The sequence below is a fragment of the Coregonus clupeaformis genome, chromosome 18 (assembly GCF_020615455.1).
Source record: "Coregonus clupeaformis isolate EN_2021a chromosome 18, ASM2061545v1, whole genome shotgun sequence".
NCBI lineage: Eukaryota > Metazoa > Chordata > Actinopteri > Salmoniformes > Salmonidae > Coregonus > Coregonus clupeaformis.
In genome coordinates, this window is record NC_059209.1 from 56,426,573 (window position 1) to 56,439,873 (window position 13,301).

The 13,301-nt window shown below is 41.5% G+C and overlaps 1 protein-coding gene across 1 annotated transcript; it reads left to right on the forward strand.

Annotated features, from left to right (window-relative positions):
- Positions 1 to 462: 462 nt before the first annotated feature.
- LOC121551132 (refilin-A-like) lies at positions 463 to 8,424 on the forward strand. The gene is made up of 4 exons (XM_041863685.2): positions 463 to 830; positions 955 to 1,321; positions 6,762 to 6,871; positions 7,158 to 8,424. The coding sequence occupies exons 2-4, from the start codon at positions 1,109 to 1,111 to the stop codon at positions 7,489 to 7,491; spliced, it is 657 nt and encodes a 218-aa protein (XP_041719619.1). The 5' UTR covers positions 463 to 830; positions 955 to 1,108; the 3' UTR covers positions 7,492 to 8,424.
- The last annotated feature ends 4,877 nt before the right edge of the window (positions 8,425 to 13,301 follow it).

Below are 13,301 nucleotides of genomic sequence, written 5' to 3' on the forward strand. Positions count from 1 at the left end.
TGCATACATTAATTTTTTATTTTTCATACTGGTCCCCGTGGGAATCGAACCCACAACCCTGGCGTTGCAAGCGCCATGCTCTACCAACTGAGCTACACGTGGCCACTATGATATAATATAACAACAACAGCCAAACAAACAACTCAATGTACCCATACATGATATGGTCACAAGAGTTTTGAGTGATAGTGCATTATACATTTTAAAGGCATGAAATTACCTTAACACAATTGATCAATTATTTTTGTAGTAAATTCCACTGCTTATTGTAGCCCATATGCTATTCACGACATTATCTCTCTATTGTATAGCTACCCTCACAATATTCCCGCTTTCCCTGAGTTACTGAGTTATGACAGTATTATAACACAGTATGCTATAATTGTGTAGTTAGTATCATTCAGACAGCCCCAACCAGCCTAGGAGGAGCAGTGAGGACGTACGTGCTCGCCCTGTCGGCTGTGTCTGGAACTGATCCAGATCATCAGGGCTGGATTGGCTCCAGGTGCAAAAATGCTGTCAGGCTCATTAAGAGGGACCTCTCCGAGATCCGGCTGTTCAGTTCAGCTCAGAGTAGAGCTCAAAACGGACAGATTACTACCAGATAGACTGCTGCGTTACAGTGAGCGAAAAATCATTTTGTGTTATGACTTCCATTTATCTTTGGCTCGATTACTGACTATAGAGCGACACTATAGAATTGCTGGTTAGTTGTTACGGAGTTTCTGGAGTTTACCTTTAGTTTCTCGTTTGTCAGAATTATTTGAGAGTATTTGTTTTGGCGAAAATACTGGTGGAGAAATCCGTTACCTGAGAATAACAAATCAAAGGTTTGTGAATTATAGGCCTAATACTGGCACAAAAAGACAAGATAAGTACGTGGCAAATTAAAGTTATGGTTTTATAATGGAATGGCAATATTCAAATATTATTTTGCAATTTGTTCTTTTTCAGAAATCCGCTTTAAACGAATAATTTTACCAGGGATTCCCCGTCTCCGAATGAAGGGATTTGTACGCATTTTGGGTTGCAGTCTTTCTAGAAAATTGGTTGACTCATCATCGTCTTGAGTGCCTTCGCCTGGTTTATGTTTTGAGCTCTCCCGGAAATGGTGGGACACCTACATTTACAAGCTATGGATGATAGTCTGAAAGGAAAGAATCGGGAGGGACTGCTTGACAGTCCGGATTCGGGACTCCCTCCGAGTCCAAGTCCGCCCTTCTATTCGCTGTCTCCAGGTCTGCTCGAGTCGCGCTCCGGGAGTTGTACGACGCTAGTCGAGAACCATGGATACTATAAAAAGGAGAGCAAAGGCAAACTGGTAAGCAACAGTTGAAAACAAAACAAAAATGAGTTTACAAGTGCCGCTGGCTCTGCGCATTGTGCACAATTCTGCATAAAAAGTAGACACAACCCCTGAATTTGTATGTTCAAGACCAGAGATAAATGAGGCTATCTACTCTGATGACTACTGTTAAACCATGTGTCAGTTGCTGTAACGGTCATGGACGTATGTCTATTACTGTTTTGTTTTGGACAGAAACATGCACTACCATATTGCCTACCTACTCCTAAACATCTGGTAGTCCTTTTACTGGAGGAATTCCACTGGTGCAACGCATAGGCCTAGACATTTTCTGATGCAGCATTATCTTTAGAAATCAAATAGCTTAAATGGATTATGACATGTCTTCACAGGAATATTGCTTGTATTCCTGAATCTCAAACAATTATAAACAAGTTGTTAAAGTTAATGGATCAATTATTGATAGGCCTTCCCTCAGATCACATATCTAGGAAACAAATGGGTTTTAACCATTTGTAAAGGACTGGGTGAAAGAGAACCAGAAATGAACTAGGTTTCTCTGCAGTAATGTGTTTGTCTGTAAAAATTGTCATCTGTAATAATTAACTTTCCACTGCAGAAAAGCGAAGCAGTGTTCAAAACACCCTGTTAATGTTTCATAAAAGGGATAAGCATCAACCTGTGTCCTTTCCAAGAAAAATAGAAATATCTCAGAAATATCAATTATATTGATCTTTTCTTGTCTCTTGAGTGAATATTTCACAATATAGAGTCAAGGAGGAACGTTACAAAAGTCACAGAGGATGTCAAACATCTCTCTCTGTCTATCCCATTCATGATGGAATACTTTGTAAGTCAATGGCAGCCCAGGGTTGAAGTAACCCATAGAAACAAACATAAGTTTCATGTTTTATTAGTCGTATGTATGGGATACACCGTCCAATGAAATGCTTGCTTAGCAATGGAAATGGGAGAGGGGACAAAACAGTGTGATTGTGATTAGCTCCTTGTGTCTGTTGTGGTCTCATTACTCTCAGGTCAATCCACTCTAGTCGACCACACTGCTTCTACTCATACAGTATAAATACATTATAACCTGGCTGTACCTTCTCACGGCAGCCAATGCCAGATTGGAAACCAGACAGCCCGTATAGGCACATGCTTTGGCTTGAAATCCCCAACAAATAGATCTGGTGTGTCTAGTGCCTCACACTTGGGAAAGGGCACATTATGTTATTATACTGAACCAAAATATGAACGCAACATGCAACAATTTCAAAGATTTACTGAGTTACAGTTAATATAAGGAAATCAGTCAATTGAAATAAATAAATTAGGCCCTAATCTATGGATCTCACATGACTGGGAATACAGATATGCATCTGTTGGTCACAGATACCTTAAAAAAATAAAAGTAAGGGCGTAGATCAGAAAACCAGTTAGTATCTGGTGTGACCACCATTTTTCTCATGCAGCCCAACACATCTCCTTCGCATAGTGGCCTTTTACTGTTCCCAGCACAAGGTGCACCTGTGTAATGATCATGCTGTTTAATCAGCTTCTTAATATGCCACACCTGTCAGGTGGATGGATTATCTTGGCAAAGGAGAAATGCCCACTAACAGGGATGTAAACAAATTTGTACACAACATTTTAGAGAAGCTTTTTGTGCGTATGGAACATTTCTGGGATCTTTTATTTCAGCTCATGATACATGGGACCAACACTTTACATGTTGCGTTTATATTTTTGTCTGTGTATTTGATCAAGAAATGCAATTTGTGTAATGTTGGTTAAGAAGAATAACTTTCGTTTTATCAATCTTTTGCAATTATTTGAGTGAAGTGTAGTAATCCCATTGAGGAACAAAGGTTGATTCTATTAATAATAATTACCAAGGCACTCTTAATTTCACTGTCAAAGGAACATGTTCATACAGGTCTAGATGGCATTTTTATGTGCTTTTAGCCAGCAGCCAACTCCACATACAGTATATGGGAGTTGCGTGACACTGGTTTGTTGAGGCCTGAAAGGAGATATGGTTCTAATCCCCTGGATGTGGGGACTGGTGGAGCTCCCCTGCTTTGTGGTTTCTCCTCATAAAAGCAGCTTTGATAGGGGCTGATTCTGCTTTTGGTTCCAATACCTTTCATGGGATTGTGTGTATGTATGGAAAAAATCAACCCATTCCATTAGAAAAGGCTTTCAAAGCATTTTTATGTGAGTTTGGGCTGTTTGCGTTTATATACAGTATGTGCATGCTTGGCAGTGGCAGACATTCATGCACTTGCATAAACTGTTTTTTCGCAGTTCTAATCTTGTGGTGTTTTTGTATGCTACCTAAGAACAATCCCAAAGTTATATTTTGAGGCAAACAGGCTTGCAAGAGCAGTTGCAGGCTGTTGCATAAGAGTTTCATGACCTCTGTATTTGAATTTAAACACATGAATACACACACACACACACACTAGGGTTGTCACGATACCAGTATCGCGATACTACAATACCTGATTTTCCATGGCAAAAAGGAAAACACAAGGCAGACTAAACTCTTTGTATCTGCTGTATCTAAAATATTGTGTGCTATAGCTTGGAAAATAAACATGTGATTCTGGGTGACAATGTAAGGCTGCTTGTTTCCAACAGGACTGTTTTAATCAATACATTTAGTCTGCTTCATGTTTTGTTTCCTTGCCACGATACCTCTGAGTATCACGATACTTGTATCGTGACAACACCCACACACACACACACACACACACACACACACACTGTGTTGAAATGTAGTTATTTTGTGGTTACTACTAGACACTGAAGACACTGAACTTGACAAGTAGCACGTTTTCAACAGAGGGAATGACTAGCTCTTGTGCTGACAACTGTATCCCCTTGAGTAGACATTACCTTATTTCACAGTAAAACTCCTACATTATATTCTGGTTATTAGACTGTTATAGATCAATATGATTACTTTCCATCTCCCTGTCTCTTCATAACCACTTTGGTACCTGAGCTAACATGGTTTTTGGGGAGGCTGTAGATGAGTCCCTCTCATGGGTCAGTGTTCCAGCCCAGTCAAGGAGCTAAGTCAGGGCTATAACTATCAATGGATTAGAGTGTAGGACAGAAAGGAGACCCGTGTCATTAGGTTCTTATTCCAGATTTAGAGTTGATATTGATAGTGATGCTGGAGCTTAACAACGTCTACTCTCTCTACTCAGTCAGCAGTTTACTGTGTGATGATGATGGGCAGAGTTTTTCCTGACTCCAGGTCCTCGTGATCTACCTCAATTGTGTGAGAGTTGCACTTTGATTGTCTATTGTACAGTATGAAAATGTATGCACTCACTAACTGTAAGTCGCTCTGGATAAGAGGGTCTGCTAAATGACTAAAATGTTTTTAAAAAATGTATGTAGCCTGTACTTGGCTGCACACCACATTGACTGGGTGGGTAGAGTTGTGCTTCCGGGGAATGAGTTCCGTATGTGTGCTGGTGCTGCCTGGGTGCAGTAGATGGAGGGGCCCCTAGCCTGGACACTTTCAAAGGCTGCCAACACATTCATTCCCCTGGATAAACAGCCAGGATGCTGCTCCTGCCAGAGTACAGAAGACAAGTCAATCACACTCTTTTAATTTGATGATGCCACACTGTGCCAGCAGCACACAGTGTAAATTAATCAATTTACAGGGATTAACAGCAGTGAGGGTAGCATGGTTATTGGTTACACTAGCTCTCATCTGAGTGAGAGTTATATAGCCAGCAGAGATGAAGTGGGGGTACAGTACAGTGGGGGTACAGTACAGTGGGGGTACAGTACAGCCCTGAGTGAGGTTTTGTCTGGTGCTGATTTGGGGCTTTGGGTAAGACGAGAGCTGTGTGCGGCATAGTGATTTGGGCGGCACCTCTGCTGTGCCTTCGGCCTGTTCCGAGCTGTTAGGGAGAGGTGAGGTTGGAGAGACTTGCATCCAAACCTTAACATGTGACAACTTTGCTCTATCTACCCTTTTGTAATGAGAGAGAGAAAGAGGAGGAGAACGCGAGAGATGGCGGGAACAGAATGATATAGTTTAATCAGGACGTTTATGTATGGAGAGGTACCATAATTACACATAAAAGCATCAGTTTTACATCTTAAACTCTCAACAAAACGTGTATTGTCTGGATGGCATTATGACTAGATGGCATGTTGACTGGATGTCATGCGTGCCTCTGGGCTTAGACAGCAGCACTGTATAGAGTTGGCAAAGGATTTAGAATTTGCTAACTGATTCCAGAAGCGGTAGCTACAGTGTATGGCTTGGTGGCTCTGACTTTATTGGTCTCTAGGCAGATGGTGGGACAGGACAGTGGAGTCCCTATGCAGAGGCCTTCTCATAGCGTCTCTCTGTCAGAATGATGGGTGTAACAAGTTAACCAAGCCTGGAGCAGAGAAGAGATCTAACACTTACAAATAATCTACTAGATTGTGTATTTGACCCTCTGATTTCATGGTCTAACCAGGTTGTCATATCCTATGCTGTGTTCTACTGTAATGTATGTGAGACAAACTCTGAGATGCATACAGTACCCTAAGGTTGACAACACTGACTACAAGGCTCCATCCATTTACAGTCAATTGAAATCAAATGAACTTAAACATGTATGTGACATCTCTGTGACAGGGGTTGTTCTATAGTGCAGACAGACAGTAGCCTCTCCTGTCTTGGACCACCATGTCTGCTGTTGGCTGGACTGGAGGCTCTCTGTGGGGTGATTTAGTGGAGGGGAGCAGAGCGGTTCTGATGGTTTGAGCAGGTGGAGCAGTGACAGTACCCAGGTCCAGGAGACACAGAGGCGGCAGGGACGCTCTCAGCTAGCCCCCTCAGTTACACAACATGCAGGCAGACATGCCGGCTGGCTGACTGGCTTTGTAAGTTCTTTCTGAAGCATACCACTAGGCTGCTGTGGGGGCTCAGTGAAAAGAGATTTACAGTGACTGTAACAAGTCATATTGCCTTGTTCCACTATGTAATTATCTGAATGAAAAAAGGAAGTGGTGTACTATTATTTTTGCTACTTGTTGTGTAGACACCAACTACTCTTTCTAGCCAGGCTTTGCTCATCTATTGTAGCTGTGTTGGGTGAATGCTAGGGGAGATAGCACAGAACTCCTCATGTGGGAGTTCCTGTCCTGTTATAGGTGTATTGAGAGCCTGCATCTTTGCCAGCTAAATAAACTGTTCTCTATATTAGGTAGAGAGCACTAATAGTGTATCAGTAGTGGGATCTCACAGGACAGTCTGTGATGACACCTACTCTTGCCTGTAGAATGGATTCTGCCAGCTCACTTCCCTCTTCAACATGTCAAGGACATTTCCCCTCACCGCCAGTAGGTTCATGTTTACACATTAAGGGGTAATGTGATGGATTTATAAGAATGGCCTCCCTAACCTCATACCTATATCCTCCCCTAGCTGCCGTACCTTCTCCTGAACTCAACGGGGACGGACCCGAGGGCACGCATGTACCCTGTCTTCTTTGGTGAGAGCATCGAGGTCAACCCCAAACCTGAAACGGAGATCAAGTAAGTGACCCTTCACCAAACCACTCAAATAATTACTTGCTATTAAACAAGCATTTACTGTAATTTTTATGGATTTATGTAATTTGGCTTTTTAATGTACAGGTTGATGCAGTAGGCTTTTTGAAGGCAGCTTTTCTCTACCCTACTCAGTATTCACCTCTTAACAGTGCCATCTAGTGATCAGCTTCTATACTATTTCCTGCCTAATCTATTACTTAATGTATTGCTCTTCAAAGTACTTTGGTGCTTCAACACTTAATCCCATGTTTTTGGTTCTACTCTCCAGGTGTAACTCTGAAGTAAAGTACGACTCAGACAGGCACTACCGGGACCAGGTGTACTGTGCTCCTGTTCCCACGGTGACTTCCTACAGCGAGATGGTGGTTGCCGTGCAGAACTGCACCTGGCGGCGCTACAAGTCCCAGGTGTACCTAGAGCCACGTCAGAGGCCCCTGCACTACCAAAGCACCACCATCGTGTACCCCAAACACGCCAAGAACACTTACCGTACCACGCTCAACTACAACGCTACGGGCTCCCAACGCTGGTTTGTCTCCACCGTCCAGCTGAAGTCCAGTGAGGACAGCAGCCCCTGCATTCTCTACGCTGAGGACCTCTAAACCTGATTTCAGACCTGACCTGCCTGGCTACTCCTACTGTTGTGGACTGGACACACAGAGGCAGTTGGACACACAGGAAGACTGATAGACTGACACACAGAGGGTGGTAATATTGCATAAGGGATATGTACATTTAAGTCATTTAGCAGATGCTCTTATCCAGAGCGACTTACAAATTGGTGCATATTGTAGGGGGAGTACATCAAATCACAAAGCCCTTTAAAGAGTTGTCCTTCATGTTCACTTGTCTTATGGAGCAGAGCGCTGCCAGTCTGTAGCCTCCTCCTCTCCAGGAACACCTCTGATAGTTGAGCATGACTCTTTGAGAGATTGATGGTACCATGTTACACATCTTGTTTGACTGTAGAGATTCATTATAGAAATGTACATATTCATGCTCTAAAGGAAACGTGAATCCACACAGACACATGCAAAGCAGTCTAATAGCTTGGTTGCACTTCTTTTAAAATGGTGTAAATTATGTGGGTATTCTGAAAAGAGGGGGAAACCGAAATGCAATACTTAGCAATTGAAAGATTGGACCAAAGATTTTGTTACAAAGAAGATTTCACCCTAGTAGTAAGTAATTTCTTTGTCACATCCTCATCAGACTCTCAAACACGACTCCTGCATTAGATCTACATCACAACACTGCATCTTTCTCATCCCAACAAGTGTCTTGAGGGTGTCATGAGCACATCATTGTCGTCTCTAAAAAGATGTCCAGTGACGTCAAACTCCTCTCTGCAGGTTTGCTGTCTTGCTTTGACAGACACCAAACCACATCTACATGACATAAGACATTAGTGACCTCAAACTCTAGAACTTACCTTTTTAGTCTGATAGACACTGAGGTATTTTAAAGCTAGAATCCTTAATTGAAACAATAAAGTGGTCACTTTGTTTTGGTAAAAAGCTGAGAGTGGGCGTGGAGAAATGTAACCACTGTCAAATTCCTAGATAGAGCTATGGATGCAAGGACTGACTATAGTTGTAACCATGTTTTGAGGCTATACAGTGTTTACATTTACATTGTTTACAAACATTGGAGTAAAACAAGCTTGTATTTAGGGTTCTGGTGGGGTATGACAGTTGAACCAAGCTCATGAGGCATTTCTAAGTTATATTCTTCAAGAATCAATGGGTGTATATATAATTAATTTAAAAGTCCAAAAATTGATGTAGCAACTAATGATTCTAGCTTTAAAGGAAAATATCACATTATCCATGCTGTTTTCTACAACAAATCAGAAATGGAGTCTAAGGAGGCACCTTCAACAGCAGGCAGAGAGTCAAGGTTTCTGTTATAGAATGCCTCTGGTGAAGGAGATGCTTGTTGTCGCTGCCATAACTACAAGTCAACCTGCCAGTTGGAAATGCCAACGTTGGATCCAGAGAGGAGGAGGGAGCAGAGCTAACCAGTTAATACTGTGACTGGCTGGGCAAACCTGAGGAACATTGCTATTTTTAGACATTGCCAGCTCTAGCCTCTGATGTCCAGGTTGTTTGGCAGACTAGTAAACACGACCATAAAAATCCCAACACGTTACTCTCTCCAGCACACTGTTGTTATATACAGGATAGTGAAATGGGTGGCTTAGATTTATTCACAGCTGTCAGGTGTTGTTGTAGGAAAATAATATAGATTCTTATTTGTATTAAGAATTGTGTGATCTCGCTCACAACCTTTTTTGTTTGTCTTATATATATGGATTATGGATCCTGGTAAATATTGAACCGTGTATTATGAATTCAGATCTCTTACCTCCATTGTTTTTTAGATCTCTACTTTTTTGAAAATGTGTATTTTCTATTTTAATTTACATCTAGAGCTACTTTTGTAATGAAAAAAATTAGTTAATGTAGGTGTTTGAAAATGGACAAAGAAAGGTGTGTTTTATACACTAAAGAATATGGACAGAAGAAAGTGAGAGAAAGTGAAGAGGCTCTGTTGTTTTGGGAGACTTTCTTGAGGATCAAGATGTTCTGAATATTGAGGATACTGTAACAGTTACAAGTGCAACAGCAACTTATAATACTGATGGTTTGAACCATAGGTATTACAGTGGCTGGTACAGAAAGAGACTGTTCAATGGAAAGATTGCTGTGGATTTCTGTGATGTGCAGGAGGTATGTGAGAAGTCATGAATTATAAGTTTGAGGTGATGAAAGTCTAAGGCTTTCAAAGCATTTGGTTGTTTTGTCTAAGATACTTTCTAATTATTGATGTTAGTGTTTCCTAACAGTTGATTTTGTTCTTGTAAAATACTTTCCTGTTGTATATGTGGCATCGAGGCACTTCATAATTCTCTTTATATTTTTGTATATTTCTCGTGTCAATCATCTTTTTTGTTTTGGACAAGAGAAAATAATTGTATTAAATAAAAATCTTTAATTGAATAAGAATCTTTAATTGAATAAAAGACAAAATACCAAAACCCAAACTGCACTATGGTCACTTGTATTTTACTTTCAGTATATTAAAAGATCCTAAAAGCCTGGAACACAAAGCTGCAGTATTGACAAACTAACTTTAATTCACAACAGAATTCCCACGGCACGTCCGAAGTTAAAGAGAGGGCCACGAACAAACAATGCATACAGCTCTATTATTAAAGATTGGCCATTATTTTCATTCCATCTTCACCACAAAGGAAAGAAATATAATTTCTCCAGCAGCAGTACAGGAAAATGGAAGTTCCCCAGACGTAACGCGCCAGGGCTGGAACATCATTTTAATAATTTGTACACTGCAAATTGACCACAACTAAGCCCAAAAATGGATTGTATTTGATAATAATAATAATTTCATACCTTGATTAGATTGAGACACGATCACGTCTCGTTTTTTATTCATGGCAATACTTGGGATAAGATTTCCTAAATTAAACATTTCTTGCTGAATTCCTGGTGATTTTAGTCGTTTTTTTACCGTAAACAAGTAACTCGAGCATTATTCCGTCCCATGAATCCATCCTATTAATATCCTAAATATCCAAGTGATACTAAAATAACAGCAGCTCTGCCTCTCTCCGTTAGCATGGGGCACGTAGAAGGGTTTGGGTGTGTGCCTCAGAGTCCCATGGTCTCCTCAGTAGCACAAATCCATCAGCACCTCCTCCCTCACTCTGAAGCTCATAGCACCGGACAGGATTAAGATGCCACACAGGAGCTGTGACTGGGGCTTGGGCCCAACCAAGACTTTACAACTAAAGGCTCTGCTCTCAGTTGTTCCTCTAGCTACACTGCAGTCAGTGATGAAATTGTAGGTAGTCCCAGCAGAGAGGGATAAACGTGGCAACATTATAGTAGTTGGTATCATCTATTTAGAAATAAATATATGGCTCTGGTATAATCCAAAAGTGCTCCATATAAGAATTGACTATACTATTCTCCCAGTAATCACATGGGTTGAAGTCCATGATGGTCAACCTTTTGTCCCTAAAAGGAAGAACAAATTCATGTTAGTCACCTTCAAGAGGTTACTAGAGTTCACTCTTACCCCCTGGGGATTCATCGTTTATTAACTAGGAGTCATCCATGATTCACCAAACGATATTTTCAAAGAAAAGGCTAAGTACTTTAACCATACAGTGCATTCGGAAAGTATTCAGACCTCTTCCCTTTTTCCACATTTTGTTCCCTTACAGGCTTATTCTAAAATTGATTAAATTATTTTTTTCCCCTCATCAATCTACACACAATACCCCATAATGACAAAGCGAAAACAGGTTTTAAGACAAAAAATAAAAAACAGAAATACCTTATTTACATAAGTATTCAGACCCTTTGCTATGAGACTCGAAATTGAGCTCAAGCGCATCCTGTTTCGATTGATCATCCTTGAGATGTTTCTACAACTTGAGTGGAGTCCACCTGTGGTAAATTCAATTGATTGGACATTATTTGGAAAGACATACAACTGCCTATATATGGTCCCACAGTTGACAGTGCATGTCAGAGCAAAAACCAAGCCATGAGGTTGAAGGAATTGTCCGTAGAGCTCCGAGACAGGATTGTGTCGAGGCACAGATCTGGGGAAGGGTACCAAAAAATGTCTGCAGCATTGAAGGTCCCCAAGAACACAGTGGCCTCCATCATTCTTAAATTGAAGAAGTTTGGAACCACCAAGACTCTTCCTAGAGCTGGCCGCCCGGCCAAACTGTGCAATTTAGGGAGAAGGGCCTTGGTCAGGGAGGTGACCAAGTACCCGGTGGTCACTCTGATAGAGCTCCAGAGTTCCTCTGTGGAGATGGGAGAACCTTCCAGAAGGACAATCATCTCTGCAGCACTCCACCAATCAGGCCTTTATGGTAGAGTGGCCAGAAGGAAGCCACTCCTCAGTAAAAGGCACATGACAGCCCGCTTGGAGTTTGCCAAAAGGCACCTAAAGGACCCTCAGATCATGAAAAACAAGATGATCTGGTCTGATGAAACCCAGATTGAACTCTTTGGCCTGAATGCCAAGTGTCACGTCTGGAGGAAACCTGGCACCATGCCTACGGTGAAGCATGGTGATGTCAGCATCATACTGTGGGGATGTTTTTCAGCAGCAGGGACTGGGAGACTAGTCAGGATTGAGGGAAAGATGAACGGAGCAAAGTACAGAGAGATCCTTGATGAAAACCTGCTCCAGAGTGCTCAGGACCACAGACTGGGGCGAAGGTTCACCTTCCAACAGGACAACGACCCTAAGCACACAGCTAAGACAACGCAGGAGTGGCTTCGGGACAAGTCTATGAATGTCCTTGAGTGGCCCAGCCAGAGCCCGTACTTGAACCCAATCAAACATCTCTGGAGAGACCTGAAAATAGCTGTGCAGCGATGCTCCCCATCCAACCTGACAGTGTTTGGGAGGATGCGCAGAGAAGAATGGGAGAAACTCCCCAAATACAGTTGTGCCAAGCTTGTAGCGTCATACCCAAGAAGACTTGAGGCTGTAATCGCTGCCAAAGGTGCTTCAACAAAGTACTGAGTAAAGGGTCTGAATACTTATGTAAATGTAATATTTCAGTTTATAATTTTAAGAAATGTGCAACAATTTCTAAAAACCTGTTTTTGCTTTGTCATTATGGGTTATTGGGCTCCCGAGTGGCGCAGCGGTCTAAGGCACTGCATCTCAGTGCTTGAGGCATCACTACAGACCCCCTGGTTCAATGCCAGGCTGTATCTCAACCGGCCGTGATTGGGAGTCCCATAGGGCGGCGCACAATTGGCACAGCGTCGTCTGGGTTTGGCCGGTGTAGGCCATCATTGTAAATAAGAATTTGTTCTTAACTGACTTGCCTAGTTAAATGAAGGTAAAATAAATGTTTAAAAAATGGTGTGTAGATGAGGGGGAAAAAACAATTTAATCAATTTTAGAATAAAGCTGTAACCTAACAAAATATGGAAAAATTCAAGGGGTCAGAATACTTTCCGAATGCACTGTATGTTTTCATTTCAGTCTCCTCCATTTCCACTAACAGAAGTTAATTGTAAGGATTTTTTTTTATTAATAGTGTAAAATTAACAGCTATACATAAATAATCATGTGAAGGCTTAATTACAGAGGAGCAACATCTAGATGCAATTAAAGCCTTCAAGTACGGGAAAACTCCAGGGATGGATGGCATACCAGTTGAGGTATATCAAATATTTGTCGATGTACTCAAAGGTCTGTTATTAACATGTTTGAATCACTCCTATAAAAATGGTAGACTATCAGATACTCTGCAAGGTCTGACTTCACTATTACTGAAACAGGACCCAGGTGATAAATATAAAGTCCACCTAAAAAACTGGAGACCCCTTACACTTCAGTGTTGTGA

Coding starts and splice junctions, on each gene's coding strand:
- LOC121551132 (XM_041863685.2), top strand. CDS start 1,109: ATGGTGGGACACCTACATTTACAAGCTATGGATGATAGTCTGAAAGGA. Junction 1,322..6,761: donor AGGAGAGCAAAGGCAAACTG/GTAAGCAACAGT, acceptor ATCCTCCCCTAG/CTGCCGTACCTTCTCCTGAA. Junction 6,872..7,157: donor AAACCTGAAACGGAGATCAA/GTAAGTGACCCT, acceptor TCTACTCTCCAG/GTGTAACTCTGAAGTAAAGT.